We start from the raw sequence: 25,005 nt of genomic DNA, 5'->3' as shown, positions 1-25,005 counted from the left end.
ACTGAACACTACCGGCTCTAAAAACCTACTGTACAATACCTGCTCAGCACCAAACCACTGACAAACACTGTTGAAGTTGTTAAAGACCTAGCTGACCAAGAGCCTGATATTTCTGGTAGAGACCAAACCCAGAGCTTAAAGAGACGGAATATTAGATATATGTTTGCCGTGAGGCCTGAAATGCAATTCCAAATGAAATTATGAATAATAATTTTGCTCCGTAACTGCTGGATGTGTAAATAAGCAACTGTTTGCCAACAAGTTTGCTATACCAACATAAATAATGATGATATGTCAATGCTACGTTCACATTTTTCTGCTGCCCCATAAGTGGCTGAAAAATCAGTTACATATTCATGCTTTTACTCCAAGGGGCCACCATACACATGGAGTGCAATAAGACACTATTTCTGGCACACTTGAATAACATGCATATGAACCACTCAAATGTATTGATATAACCACCAACTTGTTAACCTTCGCACAAATCAACAAGGGACAACTTAGCATCGACTGAGTCATGATAATATATAACACTCATACATTCTCAGTGTTGTCTGCTGCTGATTCGGGCACCACTCACCTCCTCATCTTCAAACCCAGTCAGGTCCCACTCATAGTTCAGTCTCATTTGTCTCCTCTTCCAATGCTCCATGAACATGGCAGCTTCAAACCAGAGAGAATACAATTAGACAAATACTCAGACACTTCAATTTATTTGAGCATGCACGCTCCAACTAAATATCTTTTTGTAATTGAGTGACCAGGTGCAGTGGCTAAGTAAGGCCAGGAGTGTTCTGTATAGGTACATGGTTGGAAGACTATTTGTTTAGGTAAACAGTAATTCCCTGTCTATCAGCCTCACTGATATAGTGGGGTAGGTAAACACATGGTTGATAAATGTTGAAGATAAATTGGGTAAGGAACATATAATAAACAGTTGTTAAGGTACATGAAACTGGACCATGACTATGGATCCAACCCACATAGCTTCTGGCAGAAAATAAAAATACATATCATCTCGAATGTATCAAGGCAAAATCATTGACAAATAGCAAAGACAAAGCAACTCTATTAAAATTCACCCACAAAACATTCAGGAGTAGATGACTACCCATTGATACAACCAAATCAAAAAATCAAGAACCTTCAATAATGAGTCAATTTCATAGCACCACAAAATACAGACTCTAAAAAGAGAAATAGTGAGGTAGACTTTCTAAATGAATGTTTTTGTTTGTTTGCTTGTTTGTTTTGAGTGAGCTGATATGTGTTCACTCACCCCACAGAGCCATGAATATCGAAAAGAAAACGGTGGCCGGGTTGTCGAACAGGTGACTGGCCCGGGCTGTTCCACAGGCAGTACTTAGTTTCCAGTAGCTGCACACTCTGTCACACAGAGGACACATGGTAATGTTGTTCTTTGGGTGGCAGATCTCCATGCTGGAAAACATGACAGGCACACACACACACACACACACACACACGCACAGACAAGAACAGACATAAAGGAAAGTCTGTAATTTCACGTACGGTAATGGAGCCACTGCACAGCTGTTTACTTCACAGAAGTTAAAAAAAATAATACAGTTGACTCTTCCTATCTATGGAAGATTTACAGTTTTTGCCTAATGCTTAAACACTAGGGATGTCCCGATCAGGTTTTTTTTACCCCGATCCCGATCTGAGTCATTTAATATTTAGTATCTGCCGATACCAAGTCCCGATCCGATACTTAGCCCTAACTAATATTTTCTTAGATAATACAGCTGCATTAAGAAAAAAATCACCTGCATCCAAGCTGTTCTTAATAGTTTTTTTTATTTTGTTGAAACAAAGTAAATACTTTCATATGGCTCTTTCTTATTCTGCATATCCTATTGCAACATTGGTTTTCATTAGTTTTTTTTTTTTTTTTTTACAAAAACAACAAGTAAACAGTAACTAAACCCTGATCCTCTACCACAGAGGTGGGCTGGTTATCCAGAGCGATGAATTCAATGACCTTCTCTGTAATATTTGTGGCCATGTCGCTGACTCGAGGATATTTCTCTTTCCTTTTGAAAGTATCCACGAGTGTTTGTTGCTTCGGTGCCTTTGCCTGTATTGCTTGAGTGAACTTGAATATTTTTGTTTATGTGCCATATCAAATTTGTAGTATTAAATGCAGCTCTTTTGTTACCAGCTCACGAAACGGTCGTATTGCAGATGTTACGTGTTGCCGTTGGACTGCTTTCGCTTTCGCTTTCTAATTTGAAATATTTCCACACTGCAGACATTTTATCCACAGGTTCTCCAGACTAACATTACGAGCACGACTGCATTCTGCCACAAATTGTGCTCCGTTGATGACAGTTAACGTAAAAATAATCGGGCTTGGGTCCACGTTCAAAATTGCCGATCCCGATCAGTGAAAAAATGCCCATATCGGCCCCGATCCCGATCCCGCAATCGGGATCAGGACATCCCTATTAGACACTAAAAGTGGTTGCTATGCCCAAAGCATCACAACCTCTAACTTTGGTGACCATGCCCTAAACAAAAGCACCAACCCTGCAAACACAATATATGCTTTGCACTGTGTTTGAAATTGAAGCAGCTGTATAGAATTCCATTCGAGAGGAACCACCCCCCCTCCTTTTTTTTACTTTTGCAAAAACCTGAAAAACAAAAAAAAAATCTGAAGCGTTTACATTTTGTTTGTGTCTAGATCAACTGTAGTGGATCAATCTTTCACAAAAACGAATCTGTATGAGTCTTTTAAAGTCAAAAACCATCCAAAGTACTGAATACAGCTGTGTTTTGCATAAAGCACATCTGTGTGTTGTTGCTGCTAGGAAAGAGTAATTCAAAGGTGCATGTGTTTAACGTTTTGATGCTAAAAACAGTTTTGAAATGGGATTGTTAGGTTTTGTTTCAAGAGTTTCATTTTGCCGTATAAGTTAGGAGTTTATCTTCATGTGCTGTGTCTTACTCAGCCTGTGTGTTAAGTTATGACACAGTGAGCCAAAATCTGCTACATGTGTGTAAGCATTCGGCAAAAACTGTAAAATGCCTTGACAAAAAAAACAAACAAAGAAATAAAGTGAAATAAAAATGTTATTTTTATTATGAGTTTTCTTTTCATGTATGCATTTAATGAAAAACAAAACAATTATTTAACTTCTTGTCTTTATTAATGAATTATTTTTAACTGTGACATAATTTTCCATGCAACAATTTTCATGTTGCATCGAATCACAACACATAACAAAGTCATGAAGTGTACTGAGTCTCACAGTTGGTCAGCAGAGGGCAGCATACACCTGGCAATACTAAAGGAAAATCCCTGTCATTTTTTTTTACAAGGAGCTCAGCAGGATGATAACATATTTTCCTACCCAAAGATAGCTGGGTGTGAGGTCGGCAGGCAGCATTGGTCAGATTTTGGTTGAATTCAGAGATTGTTACATTTCTAACTTTTGTCATCTTACAATACAGATGTTGCACAGCCTAGAGCAGGTTTCTTTCTTTCAGGGTTGGCTGGGTGTTGGTCAGCAGCATGTCCTGTGGGGCACAGGGATCCAGCTGAATTCTGCATGCAGAGACACTGAGCTTGGCTCAGCAATGGTGGAAGCAGGAGGACAACAGGAAAAAAAACAGTCTTTGTGCTTTCTTGTTTTTGGCCATGGCATGTATCTGTACACCTCCCGCAACTGAACTCTCTACAGTCTGATGCTTTTCTTTGTCACACTTTCTTTCGAAATTTCAAAACAATTTTTTTTATTTGTTTTCCAGTCCAGAGAATCAGAAGTTACCTTAGATTATTATTAAACCACAAAGGTGACTGCAATTGGGCTCAAAATCCATTGGCCTTTTGAAGACGACTCAGTATGTATTGATGATGTTTAAAAAAAGCCTTTAGCATTTCAGGAAAAAGTTTCTGTTTTACATCCCATTTTAAGGCCAAGCCGTTATCAAGATAATTGCAGAAATATCAACTTGATTACTATTAAAGTGTCACCTTGAGGTCAATGAGTGTCATTATATTTACCTGAGTAGTGTGTGGAATTGCCAATCAACTGGCCAATTTTTGGAGTCCAAGCACAAAATGACCTCAGTGATCACTGGAAAACACACCACATGCATGAATTGCCTCATTGTTTGTGAGTATGACTTTGCCACCTGGGGATTGTACCCCTGGACTTTTGTATCCCCAGATAATTATTTGCATATTTTAAAAAATACAGAGAGACAGACCTCTGAATTGACCAGATGCTGCAGTGAGGCAAACCTCTGTTATCAGTGGGTGCACTGAATACATCACAGATCTCTTGGACCCATGGTGAAATTTAAATGATTTTTGGATGTCTTGAATGCCATATTGATACAAACTTAAGCTTATATTGATCGACCACTTTTTTCTGGCACTGATTAACCTTTATTCAATGAATTGAACATGACCTGTTTGTGTGCGGTCCATTTCCCCAGTAATTCCTCACCTTGGTAGGATATGGTGTCAGTACTGGTATCAGTTTCTCCTGATGAATTTTATTTCTATACTACTTACAGTTTTTGCCGAATGCTTACACACATGTAGCAGACTTTGGCTCACTGTGTCATAACTTAACACACAGGCTGAGTAAGACACAGCACATGAAGATAAACTCCTAACTTATACGGCAAAATGAAACTCTTGAAACAAAACCTAACAATCCCATTTCAAAACTGTTTTTAGCATCAAAACGTTAAAAACACATTACTCTTTCCTAGCAGCAACAACACACAGATGTGCTTTATGCAAAACACAGCTGTATTCAGTACTTTGGATGGTTTTTGACTTTAAAAGACTCATACAGATTCGTTTTTGTGAAAGATTGATCCACTACAGTTGATCTAGACACATGAAAACAAAATGGAAACGCTTCAGAATTTTCTTTTGTTTTTCAGGTTTTTGCAAAAGTAAAAAAAGGGGGGGGACCTCCTGTTCATCTCTGAACATAATCTGCCTTCCACCCTGTGCAGGTCGTCTGGCAGTTCTGTAGAAAATGAAACATCGTACATTTTGTACTTTAAACCCATAGACCTTCAGTAATACAGCAATGTATCGTACTGTGTGTTTGAACAGTGTGCAATACTGTAATTTCTTTGGTACAGTTTAGTGTGGAAACTTCAGAACATGCCTGTTTTCCAGTCTGAAAGTTCTAATAATTGAGGCAACTGAGTAGCGACTTAGATTTGGCTGGACTCTCTGCCCGGCCTCCCTCATTGTAAGACCATGATTTATTACATGGTCCACCAAAGTGGCCCTCATGTCATCAGATATTTGTCTCCTTCTGTTGCCTGCTCCCCTTCTTCGTCCTCTTCCTCGTCCTGCTACTGCTCTTACTCTCCCTCTTCCTCTTTCTGCCTCCATGTTTCCAAAGTTGGCACAAAGGAGCTGAGCTCACATCAGGTGTATTTGTAGTGCTATGGCTTAGACTGATTGGTCTACAATTAGATTTTAAATGTTTTCATGTGTGTGAGTCTGTGTGCTTTTCCAATTGTAGTTGTGTTTTGTATTTTAAATAGATGTGTTTTCCCAATGATTGTATGAGATTTCCTTTTTGAACAATGTGTCTTATGTAAAAAACAGTGTGTAGTGTTTTGCAAGAAGTGTGTTGGAGAATTTCAAACACAGTGCAAAGCATATATTGTCTTTGCAGGGTTGGTGCTTTTGTTTAGGGCATGGTCAGCAAAGTTAGAGGTTGTGATGCTTTGGGCATAGCAACCACTTTTAGTGTTTAAGCATTAGGCAAAAACTGTAAGTTTACTGTTGACCTAAATGTTGTGTGTGCCATCTTTTTAAAAAAAAATTATGAAATCATGCTTGTTCATATATAAATCTGTCAAATCAGAATGCATACAGTAGGCACAATGCAAAGAGGCTTATTGTTGGATTCAGCTAGTTCAGTGTGTTAGCTCAAATATCCATTATGTGTAAACATAAATAGAAGCATTTTGAGATGAAAAAGAAATAAAGAATATAAAGACATTGTAATGATGTCCATCAGTCTCATTGAAGCAGTCGACTTCCTGACACTGAACACTGCTCAACACACTGACCATTCTGTACCTGACAGACTGCAGGTCTGGTTTGTCTAACTGTGTGCTTGTGGGCTAGGGTATGTGTGTGTGTGTGTGAGTGTGTGTGTGTGTGTGTGTGCACGCGTGTGCGTGCATGCATGTGTGTGTGTGTGTGTGTGTGTGCATTGAGTGCAAAGTGAGCCAGCAGCATGTGTCATAATATCCTGTGGATGATGAGAGGCAGGCAGAGAACGGAGAGGAGGTCCTAGTTTCTCAACTCGTTCATCAAACAATTTCCTTTGTCTCCCTCTCTCTGGATTTGTTGTTCCTCTTTTCTTCATCCACTATGATTTTCTAGCCCTGTTTTCCAGCAGTTTCTGAAGGCTGAGCTCTTTAAAAGACTTTAAAGAGGTGTTTTCCAAAAGCTGATTGTATTTTTTATCTTTTATCATGACCATTGACGCTTTAATCAGTTTGATGTAAAATGTGTGACAATGTTTTAATCTGAACATTAAATTGACTAATACACACACACATAACAATTACTTGACTTGCAACAACCTAACTGGTTTCGAATTGAGATTCTGAATCAAATTGGCATCTAAGTATTGTGATAGTGAATGGAGAGATAAGCCTATCATCCCAAGCCTAAATTTTAAGATATTTTTAAAACTTCAGCTGCAAACAGATGTAATAGTTGGAAAGCCCACCAGCAACATCTGTCAGTTACCAGGCATCCATCAAACAACAACAACAACTTTTCTGGGGCTAACTTGAAATTACTGACTTTCCTTTATGTCTGTTCTTGTCTGTGTGCATGCGTGTGTGTGTGATGTATATGTGTGTGTGTGTCTGTGTGTTTGTGTGTGTATGTTTACCTTGGTATGTTGTCATCGACTGTTGCACATCCATAGAGAAAGACAATCACTCCCACTAGAGAAGCAGGAATCAGCATCTGGGTGTACAGACCCAACCAGGCAAAGTACAGACCAATCTTCTCACCAAAGTACTTTCTAAACAACACAAAAAGAATGGAAATGGAATGGAAACACAAAGAGAATGGAAGTCAAACAAAACTGGCATATTGATATGAGGACACTGTAGTCTAGACTGACTGATTTGTTAGTCCTAGAGTAAAAAGTAAGCAGGGTTTCAGACCAGTCTTAAAATGACCTGTGCTCAAACATTGTGTCAGTGGGGGCGTGTGTTTAAGGTATTGGTGAGACTCTGTAATATATTTTTAGATATTTTTTTTAATATTGATTTTTCTTTTTAATATTGACATGTATCTCTAAATAACATAGCATAGTCGCTAACTAACTGCTCAGAGCCTGCCAGCTGTGAAAGAATGAGTCGGTTGGAGAGCCAGACCTTCTAGAGGAATAAACATCTGGATTCACATCAGAAGACGACAGGGGAGCTCACTGATTACTTTTTAACTTTTGGGATTAAAAAGTGGATTTATCTTCATTCCTGTTTATCAACCTGACTGCAGCAGTGATCCGTGGAGCTGAGCTCCATTGTCAGGTGTTTCTGTTCTGTAATGTTGACTGCTGACTGGAGCTGGAGGGGAAATGTACTTTACTTTTCAGTAAGGTCACTGGTTTGATTCCCCAGCTCCCTGCCTGCACGTCGAAGTATCCTTGAGCAAGATACTGAACCTCAAACTGCTTCTGATGAGCAGGTCAGCACCTTGCATGGTAACCTCTACCATCAGCATATCAATGTGTGTGTGAATGGGTGAAAGTGACAAGTGCTGTAAAGCATGTTGAGCAGTCATTACACTGGAAAAGCACCATAGAAATGCAAGTATATTTACGATTTACCATATGCAGTTGTCTTAAAAGATTTACATGTATGTCATGGCAGTCTTCAGTTCCAATGATTTCTACAGCTCTCATTTTCTACAAGGGTGTGTGTGTGTGTGTGTGTGTGTGTTTGAACTACGTCAACCTCTCACTGAACCCAGCACCAGAGACTCTGGTTCTCTCTCTTCTTTTTCCCCTCTCCTCTTTGTAACAGTATGTTAATGAACTACAGTCCAGGTCAAAAGTTTACTGTACATCATGGCAGTCTTCAGCTCCAATGATTTCTACAGCTCTCATTTTTCTGTGATATAATGAGTGGAACACAAACTACTTTGTCACAAAAACATTCATGAAGTTTGGTTCAATAATTAATTTATTATAGGTCTTCTGAAAATGTGACCAAATCTACTGGATCAAAAATATACATACAGGAAAAAGAAGAGAGAGAACCAGAGTCTCTGGTGATGGGTTCAGTGAGAGGTTGATGTAGTTCAAACACACGCACACACACACACACACACACACACACACACACACACACACACACCCTTGGTGTGTGCAGTTGCTAGCTTGCTTACGCTAATGTACAGTGAAGTGATCTGGCTGTTTGGGGCAAATAAACAAATAAAATAAACAATGCTGTCAGACTCGCTTCACTGGTGGTGAACACACCATTAAACAACAACCACTGCTGATGAAAATCTATCTGATGTGATTCAGGTACAACTGTTCATGGATGAGGTAATGTTTTAGTATAATTTACATTACATATAGTCTCATCTGTGACTTCTGTTCTCACTCTCTGATTCTATCCCTTAACTTATAGCGACATGAAACACAGTGTTACCTTGAGTAAACTGTTAGAAACATCTGGCATAATGTAAGCCAACTGACAAAAAATAATAATAGGGGTCTAGTAGTTTTAAGACATTGTAATGCATAATTCATATATATTATATTTCTAAATATTATATTTTTTGGTGTGTTCACCACTAAAACAATTACAAAGTCAGCTTACTATCACCTTAAGAATATATCCAGGATAAAAGGACTTATGTTTCGGCAGGACTTGGAAAAACTTATCCATGCATTTATCTTCAGCAGACTCGACTCCTGTAACGGTGTCTTTACAGGACTCACTAAAAAATCCACCAGACAGCTGCAGCTGATTCAGCACGCTGCTGCTCGAGTCCTAACAAGAACCAAAAAAGTAGATCACATCATTCCAGTTCTCAGATCTTTACACTGGCTCCCTGTCAGTCAAAGAATAGATTTCAAAATCCTGCTGTTGGTTTATAAAGCACTGAATGGTTTTGGGCCAAAATACATTTCTGATCTGCTGCCACGTTATGAACCATCCAGACCTCTGAGGTCGTCAGGTACAGGTCTGCTTTCAGTCCCTAGAGTCAAAACTAAACATGGAGAAGCAGCGTTCAGTTGTTATGCACTACATATCTGGAACAAACTCCCAGAAAACTGCAGGTCTGCTCCAACTCTCACCTCTTTTAATCAAGGCTGAAGTCCTTTCTGTTCACCACTGCCTTTCACTGAAGCAATTTTAAGGCTTTGAACTGCACTGTGACTTTTGTTTTCTATTCTTGTCTCTTTTAAACCTATTCTATTTTATTCTATTTCTTAACGTGTTTTAATGTTTTGTTTCAATGTATTTTAAATGCATTTTTTAATTTCTTTTAATGTAATCTTTATGCCCCTGTGAAGTACTTTGAGTTGCCTTGTGTCTGAATTGTGCTATACAAATAAACTTGCCTTGCCTTAAATAACTTATTTAGGTCGTTATTAATTCATATTTATTTAAGGTCCATAGTTTGCCAACAGGCATCTATAAAACAATAAAATAAAATGCAAAACCATACAGGACTAACAAAACCTCCCAAGGTTAAGCCTAGTTCAAGAATCCAGGTGAGCCTGAGACCAAGTGAAGACCAAGGCCAACAACCAAAACCAACACATAGCACCTTTTGTGATTACATTTGTTATAAATGTTATAAAATAGTGTGTAATACACAAGTATAATATGTACAAATGTTGACGATGAACTAGAATTACAGTCCTTCAAAATAAAAGTCCTGGCAGACGGATGGGGGGTTACTTCATTATCAGAGTTGGTTCCATACAATGGTCATGATAACTAAAGAAATATGTCCTTACCGCACAAGTCCGATGGGCTGGTACTTGTAGAAGACACTGTAGTTTGCCCACTCCTCATACAAAAGCTGAGGAAGACAATCAACAGTATTTTGTTACAATATTTGTCCCAGTTTATCATGCCTTAGGCCTCTCTACTGTCATATTTATCTTGAATGGTCAGGTGGAGTTCTCTCTCCTTTTTTCTTGACAGTCAAATTAATTTCACCTGCTGCTGAATATCAAAAGTGAAATTGAGAGTTCCACAAGCTTCACACCATTGTAAGTGGGACAGTTGTTGTCTGTTAGCTAAACCATGTTGGTTGGGTTAACCCCTGGATTTATAGTTCATAGAGCAAATAGAAATGAGCTGGAAGAGCTGTAAAATTGTAGTTCTGGCTCTACTGGTTGGTTTAATGTCATCATAAATATGCTTTAAACAATGCATTATTTTCAGCAGTGGAGTGGTGTAGGGGGGTCTGGATCAAAATAGGCTGGTGTGGCTCATTTATGTGTCTTTAATAGTTTTTGACAACAATGGAACTCTATAGCATGGATAATTGATATATGCACAATTTGTGTTTTGTCTTTTGATAGGACTTTTGTGTGGAGCCATGGCAGAGGAGGATTCCACACATATTGAAAAAGAAAACCATTCATAGGGTCACCACAGCAGCAGGTGATTAACGTGTATGGGTAATGTTGTAAGGATAAAGAAATCACATGGACTGACACAGGATTAACATACCAAATCAGGCCTAGTTTGTCTCTATTCCAAACTTAAGTTGAAGTGGTGTCAGATTGTTTAGAGGTTATAGTGTGTCTCAGTGTGACTACATGTCCAAGTGTGTAAAGTTTTACAAATGCAAAAGATGAACACCAGTCTGTGTTTATTACTGGCCTCCATAAGTTTAAAATTCATTTTCTCACCTTTCTGTCATTGGGCTCTGCACTCTCCTCATTAATATCTCCCTGAAAAGGAAAGAAAAAAAGCTAGTTACTCTTCATTCTAGCTAGGTTTCCATCTAAATTGGAAACTCTAATCTGAATTTAAGGAAATCTGACAAAAAAAATTGCAACTGAATGCTATAAGGGGCCCTATTTAGACTATGGCGCTCGATCGAAAGCGCAGCACGCGTGTGCGTTTAGGGCGTGTCCAAGTCCATTTTGCTTGGTGCACGGCATAAAGTGGTGGTATTTAGACTCTGAATTTGTCATGGGAGTGTTTTGGGTAGTACATAAATTAAACCAATCAAAGTGTCGTCTCCCATTCCCTTTAAGACCCAGGTGTGCCAGGACCTGACACATTAAACAGTGGCACTCGTCTTTGCTGAGGGATGTGATCCTCGGCTGCTGGACCCTCTGCCCCGCCGTTTCACAATCATCTATCCCATCAACAACTGTTTGACTGCATATGAAAACATAAACTAATATTTAACGGAGGAGGAGGAGCACTGCTGTGCGTTCATCTGTGTGTGCGGATCTCAGTCCGTGGATCAGGAGGGACAGGTCTTAAAAAGTATCATCCTGATCAATAACCAGTGGGATTAGAGGGGAGAAGTTTGTCCTTAATGAGGAAAATATTAATGACATTACCTGCATCAATCCTCCAGCAGCAGAAATGATATGGCTATCTCTACATTAACATGCACATGTGTGCACGAGGAACAGCTGATGAACTTTTTTGATTATTTTAAACTCCTGACTCGTTTCCTTTGGACAGTTTAGAACTACAGCTTTTAGTTTTGCTGATTAAATTGTGCCAGGATATTTGTCACAGTGACATTACTGTGTGCATACAAATGTTTAAAATGACCCAAAGCAGCCTCTCAGATCATAAAATCAGAGTGTATGCATGGTGTAGGGACATCTTACTGTATGAATAATGCACTCTTTAAATAGCAGGAAACAGACTGCACTTTTGACTTCAGACCAGCTTTTTGTTGGTCTATGGTGCAGTCACTTTCCCCTGCCTCAAGATAGCAATCCACCATCAGTGCACCTGACCACACCTCATTTAAAGACCAACACACCCAATGACACTTGGCCTGTGTGCCGCTTTGCACCAGGGGTAAGATAGAGTCCAAGAAGTGGGAGGCGTTAATTCTCCAGTCAGAAATGGCAACAAAACAACAATCAATTAAAATTGCACCAGTCAAAGCAGGTAAAAAGGGTTAGTACACAAGTACACAAAAGAAACACAACATTTCTGTTTGTTTGTGTGGAGCGATGAGGAGACTGTTTCAATCTGCCACTATTTTTTGTCTCTACAGTGGAGCAGAGGCTTGGGTCAGAAAAGAAACAGCTGATCAGTTGTGTGTCTTTTGAAAAAAGCAAAAATTGCCTCAAGCAAAAACTTTCTGCTAAATTGAAGATGTTTCTCTTACATTTTTTTTGTATCCATCAACCTTGCCTATTGTGATATTCAGCATGCACATGAAAAATATGTTGAAGAAAACATGGCTGACTGGAGATTGTAAGACAGGATGTAGTCATCTGAGATAGAATAATTTGAAGAAAAGGTAGAGCTCCAGTCGTTTTCTAAAGTCACTTCATTTCTCTAAACCTGACTCGAATCTACTACAACCTATAATGATAATCTGTAGCCCTGAAGTGTGAATGCTGCACCGATACTACACCTCACCACTGTCCTTCATTATCAAATTCATTCCACTTTCTTATTGGGAAAATTCTCAAATCAATGAAACTCCATACCACATTTCACTGCCACCTTGCACCCAGATAGATTGACACATGGCATGTTCCCACATACACAGGAACGCATTAGCTAGTCATTGATGCCTGAATGCCAGGCAGCTGAGTTAACAGGGTCATACTGTCACCACAAAAAGCCTTGAGCACAGAGAGTATTCAAGGTTGGAAGATGGCAAACATGACAGGAAAGAAGAAAGTAAGATAGCAAATGAGATTAAAAAAGATTGAAAGAAAGAAAGGGATAAAATGAAGAGGTAAAGAATGGACACTAAACAAAAAAAACTGTGAAGGGTATTATGGCAGGGAGGAGCTCTAGCTGTAAGCTCTTATTATTATCTTCAAATCTTTGAACTGAATCTGCAGCGTCACCTTTACATTCAATAATACAACTAGGCACCTGATAGCAATATGAGGTTATAATTCATTCAATAAAGAACAGTCAAAAGCACCAACCCTGTTAAGTCAAGGCTGGGGGTTAATTGTGTCACATTCATATCGATATTTCTTTAGATTTTTTGGTTCTATGAATTGGATTTTAAGTTATTTGCTATGTTAGCTAATACATATATTTAGTGTTTCAGGGCCCTTAGCCACAAAGATATTATAAATTAGTCATCAAACACATTTCTGTACTTTTAGCTTTTAAATATCTTCAAATATGTGTCCAGACTCAGATTTGATTTTGATTTGACAAATGTACCTATAATTTTTGCCATGCTCGTTTATCCAGATGAAAGCATCATTCTACCTGTTAAAAGGAACCAGAATACAGGAAATGACATCTACTCTGTCAAACATTTTCTAGGGGGGAATCCTCAGACCCTCCTCAGATTGTCCCACGTACATTTTAAATGCTTCCTATGCCCATGTTGACATGTACTACTCACATCATGAAGAGGGTAAGCTGCTGTATAGACACCACTACCCAATAGACTGGTGATACCTGCCGAGAGAAAACAAACACAGATACAGGTGTACACATGGGTTCCACATCTTTATACACTAGCTCAGTGAATGTGACCCCAGTAGAGTCATTGAGGCCTGTAGGCCTACTAATTCTATGTATAGGAATTGCTGAGTGGTTTATAAAAAATATTTCATTTCGTATTTAGTTTTTTATTTATTTATTTTTTAAGTGATAAAATGTAAAAATAAATTGCATAATGACAACTTGGAAAGTAACAAAAACAACAAGCCAGCTGTTAGGTGCACTGGAGGAGGACAAAAACATTGTAAGTTGCTCAATTGCAACTGATGCTCACTCATTAGCTACCTTACACAGTAGTGTCATGGGAGCCAATGAATGAGTATGAAGAGGAAGGAGCTGAATGATGACTGATTCAGGGCAGTTTAGTTTGGATAATAAAATGAACATATCTGTTTGAGATTAGCTAAAAATACAACCAGATACAACTGCAAAGACCTGGATGATGATAAGGAAGCACTGTGGGAACAGTGACAGAGATCCAGACTTACCCATGCTGTACTTGGCCTTGCATTTTGTTCTTTTTAGTATTTCATAGACCTTAAAGGGGATGGAAAACAGAAGAACTGAAATTAATTTACCATGTCGCTGAAGAAAATATACATGGAAACAAAATGTTCACGTTTTTCTAGTAATAAATATTATAATGAAACAATGGTAAAGTTGTAATCTGCATTTAGTAAAAATGACCTGAAACAAACTTCCAGTTGTCTCTATTCAAATTGAACTACACATTGAACTGTGCATGATCTCTGAGAGAGAGTGCTTTTGGTGGATACATCACAGACAAACTTTAGTGGACTTACTATTGAACTCCTGGTTTTGCTGTCAAAGAAGTAATCTTTGTCTGACAGATCAAACCTGTGAAGACACAAACACAAAAGCATCCACACTTGTTAAGGTCTGTTAAAGTTCAGAACAATTATTGTAATGTAAACCACAGTATAGCAATAAACCTGGAAATAATAGTTAGCTGGAAGTGCATTTCTCTGCCCCTCTGCTTGTTTCTAATCACACATAGAGCTGATATTTAACTTATAGCCTTTCGTGTGTTCCTGGATGGGGAACAGGACATTGCTTCGTCTGCAATAATGAAGATAAAAGGATCATAGACTTGTGTGGAGATCATCTCCACTATCTGCAGCCTGTGTCTGTCTGTCTGCTCATATGTGTGTGTCTGTGTCTGCCTGCTAAAAATGAAAAAACACAAAAACAAAGTTAATTCTATTTCTCATAGATGTTTAATGTGTTTTCTTGCCAGCGGTGCACACTGTCTGCACAGCCCAACTTGTTAACATGGGTATTGGAGGGAAGCGGGCAGTGGTTCCCGGCCCATTCTTCTCCCCGGCAGAAATGGAAAGGGCACAACGAGTAGCGGCAGGTTGTGAGAAGTGCCAGTACGCAAGAAAAAGTCATGGTACGCCAAAGAGTTAAACTGTAAAGTGCCACTACTGTGTACCAGTCTGTACTGGCCCACTTAAAGCACTGCTCAGTAGGTGAAATAAGGCAACAGTAACAAATGTCAGTTACAGAAGGGTGTATGTAAGGAGACAAACAAGAGAGAGAATGATACCACAGTGTTTCAAAGTCTTCCTCGAAACACCCCTCTGGTAACACTTGCTTTCTACTTCATTGTTAGACAATGAACAAAAAGTCTTTTCTACAAGTACCCTCTACAGTCATGTCAGATTGCAAGGGTCAAACTTTTTTTCCCCATTTGGATGTAAATGGTATACTTACAGGTGTTGTTTTTCCCTGGAGAAAGTGTGTGACAGGCGTTTGATGTTCTTGGGTTGACGTTCCTCAACATGAGGGTGGAGAGGCTCCAGAACTTTACTGACCAGAGAGCTGATCTTCTCCACAACTCCGTTTGACTGCTTCACTTCATACACCTAGAAATCCCCATGAAACACACACGCACATGCACACGCACACACACATACACACACACACACACAATGTTAAGGACATGAAATACCATGAAACATTTCCATTCACTGTTTGTTGAAGCACATTAGATTGAACTGCATGCTTGCTATATGCTAATTTTTCAATAACATTACACTTTTTTTTTTCTACTTGTGGAGATTAGGTACAGAACAGCAACTTGAAAACATTAAATGTTCAAAGCAAGACATCAACAATAGATGGAGGTTATGAAGAACACAACATTCAGCCCATTGACATCACTTAAATAAGCACTAATGCCAAAAGAAATCAATATTCAAATGCAATTGATACAGTGTGACAAGTTTTAGAATTTTTTATCCCTGGCCCCATATGTTTCAAATATGGGTGCATGCATTCGTATGCATACTTAACTGTCATGATATCAACATTACATTAGCCTACTATCAACAAGGGCAAAAACATTAGTTAAGAAACTCAATAAATCATATGACATGTCACAATATTCAACCAACTACAAGAAAAAACATATTAATACACACTGCTTTACAGGTATTAAAACATCAATGAAGAAACCGTCAATCAGCAGACATCATCACCATCACACCAGGTAATCCTTAAGGTGTTCTAACTGCCCACAAATCTGTCATTAAATGTTGTATCGCTCCTCCTTCTGTCTTATGAATGACAATGAGTGGCACTTTCACCAAATAAAGTGACAATCATCGCTGGCAGCTGATTTGTCAGTTCTATCTGATTAATGTTAATTCTGAGTAATTTGAAGATGCTAAAATGAAAACAAGTCTGTGTCTGTACTCAGTAGGGATGTACCTGATTCCAAATACATTATTGGAGAAAGCACAAATAATACGCTGGAAACATACAGTGTTTCTTCTACCTAAAGTTGCTCATTATTCATTCATATCATTGAGCATGGTCATAAGATCAAAATGCCCATTCTGTATCCGTCCCTCCCTCACTGCAGTCAGACCTGACATATTGGAAAAACACTGTGTCCTGTCAGCAGCAATTCCCCTCAAGAGAGCTTCATCACAGATGTTGGTGTAGACAGACACATCAGTCTTTGGATGAGGAGGAAGTTGTTGAATATGTACAGTATGTTCAGTGGTTGACTGTCAGGGGGGAGGTGAGGGGGGCAGTCTTACCTTGGTTGAACCTAGCGGTTTGTGAACAGTCTAACAATGCACAATAATGCACCTAATGTAAGGCTGAAGTATAAGGTGTTTTCTATTGCACCACATCTACGTTAAAGAAGATATATCATTTTTCAGTGTATCAGCATATGCATTTGTGTATGTAGAGTGCCTGCCAACCCACAAACTGTGAAATAAGACATTCCAGTCAGTTCTGTGCGCTGACTAGGTCAGATAACATGGGATTCAGTGAGCCATTCAGATTTTGGCCTCCTACTTAAGTAAAGTGCAGGCTCCTTTGAATAATACTAATAATAATATCATCATACAGTTGTCAGTTGTTTTGGACGAACGTGGTTCACGATCATACAGGTAGAACTACAGCTGGGTTTCTTGAACTGTGTTCAAAGAAAAGTGGCTACTTAATTTTTCCAACCAGACAGAGATACAGAGAGAATAGAAAGAGACTTGCCCTGCATTCCAATACCCATACTACCATATAGTATGCCAGCAAAAATATTAGTATGTCCGATATGAAGTATGTGAAATGCAGCATGCCAAAAATACAAGGATGAACTACTACATTCGGCATTTTGCAGTATGAAGCCAGCATGCTTTTCTGGCTGTTTTGACCCACAATCCTCTGCACAGTGGAAGATATGTCACATATGTCACGGTGTGTAATGCTAAACACGGCAAACATTGCAATGAAAGATGAAAGCACATTTAAATGTCAGTACAAGGTTCTTTGTACTCCAAAATGTTGTGCTAAGGCTGCGACGCATATAGGACAAAGAGGGTCAAAGTTTAAGGCGCACTGTCATGACGAAGTAGTATGTCCCAGTTTTATGCATACTGCAGACAACAGTATGTACTTTGTAAGGGCAGCTGCAGTACATACGTAAACTAAAAAGAAAAGTATGCAATCTGGAAAGTACCCAGTGAGTCTTACCTTCTTGGTGGGCATCTTTAGCTTCATTAACTCAGCCTCTCGACAGAGAACGTTCCAGGGAGCATGAATCTTCACAAAGCCCACCCCTTGAATTCTGGCCTAAGGGATATAAAACATAGTGAGGCTCAATTGTAACACAGCAACACTGTGTTTTGATTTCATTAGGAAAACATAACAGGAACTTTCTAAAATGAACAGGCTGTTGCATGTCAAAAATCTGATGAATGATCGAGTAATTCTGCTCCATCACGTGTAAAATTGTCACATCATATGGTGATTGAGCAGTGTTTGTACTGAAATGCAAACAAGAAGGGCAATAAACACTGCAAAAGAAATTGGAAAAAGGTCATTAAGCACAGTATTAACAAGCCCCAATAATCTGCATAACAGGCAGAATGCTGAGTTACAACCGAGTTGGATGTGAGTCAAGGTTTGTGTCACTGGTGGCAAGAAAAAAAAAGAAAAGAAATGCAGCAAAAGTACCCTCTTGGATGTCCCTATGGTAGATAAAACATGATAAAGGGTCCTCTACATTGTGCTAGAAAATTAACTGGTTACATAGGTATTTCATAATTCCCTGCTTGTGTTTTTTCAGAGGTGTAGTATTTTCAGTAGTTTCATTTTTTTTTTTTGTCCCTGCCTCTCAGACAACCGTACTCTATCATTGGTTTGTGTTGTTATTTTGAATGAGCCTGGTGACATTTGCATGTGATTTAATCAAGGTAAACCCAGCAGCTTTTTGGGCTGCAGTGCATCACGTGGCGATGGAATTACACCAAACCGTGTAATTACATCGTCATGTGATGGACTGTGGCCCAAAAAGACTTTTTTACCATATGCCAACATTGTGAAAGAAGGGTCTGTAAAACGGTGGAAACGTTCTTTGGAGTGTCAAAACCCCTGCGAATGACTCGTTTCACTGTCATAAGTGAAGCCATTCGGTCCAGTTACATTTGGAAAATCTAGAAGAGCCACATGATTAAATCATTTTATCCACCTCCAAGATAGCCACGCGCTACACCGGAAGTTAGCCGACTCGGTCAGCGGAAGTCTCCAGTGCGCTCACTTCAAATGCACATCCAGGCATGTCATACATCTGCTGATGACAATAACCAATCAGGGAGCTTGTTACATCGTCTAATTTGCATTGTTTTACCAGCTCAAGGCCCAAAGTGTCACGTAAAGGCTAAATTGAGAGGCTAAAAGGAGAAGCTAAATGGCTAAGTAAATGGAATAGCTAATAGGAAAAGGAAAAGCAGTGGTTAAATGCAAATGCAGATAGAAAAGGAAATTGCCCATTTAAATGCCTGATTGAAATCTGTATTCTATTTCAATTTGTGAATTTATCTATTTATTTGTCTTTTTAACTGCATTTTCAAATAGATTTTTAAATTCCATTATTTATTTATGAATTCATTCATGTATTTTGAAATGATGTCCTTTTTGACTGTTTTATGTTGTTTTTGTAAATCCCTTTTTAATTTGAACTATTTATTGATGGATTAATATTTCATTTGTAAATTCTATTTATAATTCCTCTTTTTATTGCCCATTAAAATATCAAATTATGAATTACTTTGTAATTTACTCTATTTATTAATAGATTGATAAATTAATTTGTAAACTAATTTATTAATGCCTATTTTTATTGTACAATTAGTTAAATGCTTTATTACTAATTCCGTGACACTTGGGGTCCTCCATACAGAGCTGCAGGCAAAAGCTCTGAGTGGAAAAATAAATGTAACAAAATGATAAAAACAAATACATTTAAAATCATTTGCAAAATTGCCATACATGATTCCAATTGATTATGTTCACTTGTCATTTCATCTGCTTGTCCGTTTTTCCTAAACTCTTACTTACAGTCTCTCTAAAGGCCTGTTTTTGTCGTTACATGAATAAAGGCTGATATTTTGCATTGAATATCATATTTCGCGAACGTATCGATTGGACAATTCTTTCACGACAGTGACACTGGTGATAACCAAATATCACATGTGTGTTTGCAGTGGGATTTTGTGTCTGCCCTTGTGCCCAGTTTCAGGAATATAGGAATCAAGACCTTCTATGTGGTACTGGTAACCTCAGGTCAGCCATTTCAAGTTACTGCTGTGGAGAGCCTTATTTTCTATTTATATGCTGGCATTAGGACATCTTATACATATGCACAATATCAGTTTACACTTTTACACAGCTGATACACAGATATATCTAAGCTGCAACCCTGCAAATAGTTTTACAGAAATCCACTGCCTCCAGAATTGAGGACATTCAAAAGTGGATGTCTCCTAACTTTAGTTAAATATAAACAAAGCTGAGGTTATGCCACATGCGACGACAACTGCTTTATAAAATAACTTCAGTCCAGACAACCACAGTTAAAATGGTTGTATTAAACCTCCCTGCCATTACGTTAACCACCTTGTTTCCGAAAATGATGGGACTCAACAGCAATGTCCTTTTTCCAAAGATCTTGATCAAACTGTTTTCTTTCAACGTATCACTGCGCAGAAGTAAGTGTGCATGTGGTCAGGGATGGGCGGTTCATGCTCCTGACAGGGCAGGATGTAAATATCAAGGCTGAGCAGCAGCGCCGCCCCTCCCTACACGCAGAACACGCGCTGTGCGTAGGGCCCCACGATCCATGCGGGGCCCCATTTTGCGCAAGGGGACGCATTCTCTGCAAATGCGCAATGGATTCGCATCGCTGCAGTGAGGCACGCGTAGAGCACCAAGTCAGCCCGAGACAGGAGAGAAAAAAAAAGACGAGTAATCTGACACCGCACGCGTTGCCACAATGATTGACAGCACGCAGCATCTGACCAATTAGCGGTCAGATGCGCCAACAGGCAGTTGGATGCAGGTGGAGAGATGGCCGCTAAACGGCAATATGAATCGGGAGCAAGCAAAAGAAAGAAAAAGTCAAAACAAGAGGAGGCTCGTGCTTCACTTGAAGGTGGGTATGTTGTAGAAATAAAAAAGAAAAACTTTGTGGCTTAAACACCCCAGCTGCTAGCCTTCTAATCATGAGACAGAAGAGAGGATAATTCTGTCTAGATGTGGACTGGAGATTACATTTTCCAGCAGCCCTGATTATCATTTATTGAATGTCTTATTAACTGCATATACATTTACCTCTGTTAAAAAAGGAGTGGTTAATTGACCAGTTGGTGGTCATATGTTGGCTCAGGTTTATAGCCTATCAATCTATGCTATCAATAGAAGTTTTGGGCTATTTTTATGGAGGTAAAATGTCGCCATCTCTTGGTGAATTTAATTCATAACAGTCATATAAGATTAGATAAGATAAGATAAATTAAGAAAGGCTTGTTCCATTGTTGAAAGAGGCTGTTCATTTGATTTGTTCCTACTAATAAAGGTTGTAAACCTAAATGGCATTTCGTGATACAGTCATTTTGTAAATAAAATTCTGCTTAGGGCCCCAGTTTGGCCAGGGGCAGCCCTGCTGAGCAGTGATGTTAGCTAGTTTAGTTAGCTAGCCTCTTGTCCATGAGCAAATGATGCAGTTGGCAGGTGTAGTTTAGTAGACAGAAAATAGTTCCTACATAAAACTGATTTCTGGAAAGAGACTACTGTTGAGTTTCCATTATATTGAAGGGAATGCAGACATCTCTACAGCTGATATCTCCAAAACTCTCAACACAATCGAGATGGATGAAAAACAGTTCAGGCAAGAGGACAGATATGTATCTTTTATTTATCTTTTTGAACTGTTCCTTTAACTTTTAATTAGTGCCTCGAGCCTTGTGTCATGGTTGGGGTTTCTGGGTAAGTTATTGTTATTGTCCTGATTAGTTTCACCTATCCCTGAGGAGTCTCCCATGTATTTGCTCCTTTTTTTACCTCGCTGTGTCTGTTTTTCTTACTGTTTTCCCTGCTTACTTGTGTTCAAATGATTATCACTCCCTGTGTATTTCACTCCCTGTCTTCCTCTCTCTTTGTCAGTCTGTCTGTTCTGTTTCCCAACGTCAGGCCTGTGTCTCCAGTGTTCCTCCTACTCCTCGCGTTCCTGCCTGTGTTCCCAGCGCTTTAGTTTTAGTTTTTGTGTTGTTTGGACTTGTTTTCTTCTCAGATTTGCCCCTGCCTTCTCCATCTGTTATTGTTACCTTTTGTGTTTGCATTTTCAATTCTTTGTATTTAGACCCTGCCTCCCTCCTGGGTGTTTTGCATTTGGGTCATCACTATTTTTTTTATATTCTCAACGTAACACCTTGTACCAGTTACCATCATCCTTCAGGGATGTTGGTTTGACACTTGAATAATGTTCATGAGAACAATCTGGACATTGTCCCAAAGGAAATTCAGCCTCTCCTCTTCTCTCCTTTTCTCTCTAGTTTACATGTCTTTATCATGTCTCTCTCTCCCTCCATTTGCTTGTTTGTCCCACTGCATTTTCTGTATTGTGTGGTCTGTCCTCTTCAGTGTGCGAAATACCCGTCAATATTCGGGGGGGGGGGGGGGGTCCCCATCTCCCGATTGTTGCGCAATACCGATCTAAATTTTCTCAATATGCAGTAGGCCTATAACATTACAATATTTCATGGATGCAAGCCAAGACAATCAGTCTATAGCCTACATGACAACATACACGCACACACTTAACAATTTTTGACAATCCGATATGCTATAGTATTCGTAAAGCAACACTGACATAGGAGGTTGCATTGGATAAAGTTGTTTGGATGCACGTTGTTTTATAACAAGGAGAGGCAAAGTTGTGCATTAGCTACAATGCAGACACGACAATAACTGGCACCAATCTGGCGCACTTACAAGAGCAATCAACTGAATAAATGCCAGGTATAGCCTGTTGGAGACTGGCACGCAATCAGTGCACTTGGAAATGAGAGCCTGCAGTATGACCGATCGTGTGACATTATTTAACCATCCATCTACAGCGAATACGATCAGACAGATACATCACTGAACACATACACAAAGCACATTCGCCTAACCGTGCAAACAGGCCATCTCTCAAATTGAAAAAAGCACCACAGCGGATGCTGACAGACAGCCTACAACAAGCCAAACATCCCCACGGCGGGTGCTCTCTCTAAGACCACAACCCTGCATAAATTGCGGTCTTTCCATTCGCCCATATGCTTCGTTGTCCAACCAGCCGGCAAGTCACTTGTGCTAGCAGCAGTAGCAGCTAACGTTACCTCAGCACCTGCTGCGTCTTCGGAGCACTCGGCCTCAACTTCACGTTGTTCTCCTGGGGAGTCACTGGGTGGGAGAGGGTCCTCTGTTCTGGTAGCGAGTGGGCCCACTGTGCTAACTGCACCGGCATCGTCTTTCGGTGCCTCTTCATCTCTGAGTGCCGCCTTTTTGGATGTGAACCCAAAGTGTGTGAGTGATACACTCTGGTTTAGCTTTCGCTTGCTAGCCATTTTTAGAATGACTTCTCAAGGTATGTCTTTCTTCTGTTTGGCGCACATGGCTAATTTGCATACGTGCGCAGGACTGGCTGGCTCCACTTGGCAACACATACAACATATTTGTGAATAAATGTTTTGAATTCTGAATACTGGACATTGTGAGCTTAAAAACATTTTAATGACCATTAGTGACATTTTATTATATTTTATTATAATATTTTATTTTTTTGTCAAAATTTGAGACCCCCTTCAAATTTTGCTTTTGAGGCTTTCAGGGGGTCTCATGGGTTAATCGGGGGGGGTCGAGCCCCCCCCTGACCCCCCCGTATTTCGCACACTGGTCCTCTTTCCAGGTCTTCACAACTGAGAGGAGGTCGTGTGGCTCAGGTTCTAACAATCTGGCCACACCTTAAGGTGTTCGACATTCTCCTGAAACCATACTCTTCATTCATGGTTTACAACATACATCACATGTATTTATAAATTTGTCAGAATAATTTGTATATATTGGGATTTTTTTGCTCATCTATTCTGTACACATGACATCTATTTCCATTCTGTCCATCCTCGGAGAGGGATTCCTTCTCTGTTGCTTTTCCTGAGGTTTCTATCATTTTTTCCCCCTGTGCAAGGACCTTTTGGGGGAGTTAAGAACAGAGACTGGGCCGGATCTAGGCATATCAAAGTCAATTACATGCCTTTTTAGAAGCGCTGTACGGACAGGAAGAAGTGGATAGATCCTTTAAGACTAGGAGATCTCTTAGTGTGGTAGTGTTCATAAGCTTGTGCTATAAGTGGTGTTGGAGCAAGCAGTCAGCAGCTTGTTGGGATGGAAGCAAATTGGACCAGTATACGTAGCACAGCATGCAGAACAGAATACTACATCTTATGTATATTTCTGAATCAACTATTAATAGATTCCAGCAGTCAGTAAAAAAAGTACAATATGAGGTCAATGTACTGTCAGATCATGCTCCATACATATTGTAGCTCACATTTCCCAATATTTACATATCAAGAACAAAGCAATGAACAGTACATAACTATCTGACTAAGCAGTCATTCAGTGCATAAATTCTTTATAAAATAATACTCCTGGGGCCAAATGTATGAACTCTGCGTACTAAAAATGTACTTACATCACTTTCCATTCATGTTTCCAAATGTATAACAATCCATAGAGGGTGAGAATATGCGTACTACTACACACTCAAACACCACGCGTACTGTGCACAGAGTCTTTTCAGTCTGACTAGTGTGATGTTGGCAAAAAAGGGAAAGAAAAATGTGAATTAGGGTGACATTTTATTTAGATGTTTTTTTTTGTTTTTTTTTTGCTAAATAGTGTTAGGATTTCATCTATGGAATTGTCACTCTCTTCCCCAATCTTAAAGATAAGGACTAACCAACTGGTTATGTGAGTATTAAGGTGAAGGAACCCCTAAAGTTGTGTTATTTGGTTATGTAAAGGGAACAGACTTGATTATTTAATGTTTATAGTTTTTTGTCCTGATGCTTATGTCCATTTTGATGGAATGTGATCTTGACAATGTGTCCTGTCTGTTTTCTTGTATGATAAGAGCATTACTATGATCTTCGCAGTGGGCAAGGTTACCTGGCCTATGGATTGAAAACGGTTCAGCGCAACAGTACGAGTCCAAGAGGAGTGCTATGAGAGAGAGTCTGCTTATGAAGGCGGCCCGAGGAGTGCGAGAGACCTCAACATCTGAACAGCTATCAGGTGATGAATGCATGGAGGCAATGTCCATGATGAAACATTCAGTGGACCAGCCAGTTGTCAAAAAGAAAATGAAGGCAACGTTCAAGCATAGACAGAAGATGCTACATGATCCAGACCAGTCCTCACTTGTCCCAGATCACTTCCCATGAT

At 39.4% G+C, this 25,005-nt stretch overlaps 1 protein-coding gene across 1 annotated transcript in view; it reads right to left on the bottom strand.

Annotated features, from left to right (window-relative positions):
* The window catches only part of LOC141001168 (anoctamin-1-like), an 88,460-nt gene that overhangs the window by 33,810 nt on the left and 29,645 nt on the right, over window positions 1-25,005 (bottom strand). The window contains exons 3-12 of the mRNA XM_073472156.1: window positions 17,713-17,811; window positions 15,439-15,590; window positions 14,505-14,559; window positions 14,190-14,238; window positions 13,601-13,656; window positions 10,929-10,970; window positions 10,023-10,087; window positions 6,924-7,058; window positions 1,283-1,443; window positions 584-666 (exon numbers count right to left, since the gene is read on the bottom strand). Of these exons, the coding sequence (XP_073328257.1) occupies window positions 584-666; window positions 1,283-1,443; window positions 6,924-7,058; window positions 10,023-10,087; window positions 10,929-10,970; window positions 13,601-13,656; window positions 14,190-14,238; window positions 14,505-14,559; window positions 15,439-15,590; window positions 17,713-17,811 (897 nt within the window). The remainder of the gene's footprint in view (window positions 1-583; window positions 667-1,282; window positions 1,444-6,923; window positions 7,059-10,022; window positions 10,088-10,928; window positions 10,971-13,600; window positions 13,657-14,189; window positions 14,239-14,504; window positions 14,560-15,438; window positions 15,591-17,712; window positions 17,812-25,005) is intronic.

Source organism: Pagrus major, chromosome 8 (genome assembly GCF_040436345.1).
Source record: "Pagrus major chromosome 8, Pma_NU_1.0".
Classification (NCBI taxonomy): domain Eukaryota; kingdom Metazoa; phylum Chordata; class Actinopteri; order Spariformes; family Sparidae; genus Pagrus; species Pagrus major.
Note: the sequence above shows the minus strand (reverse complement) of the source record. Positions and strands in the feature narration are given on the sequence as shown.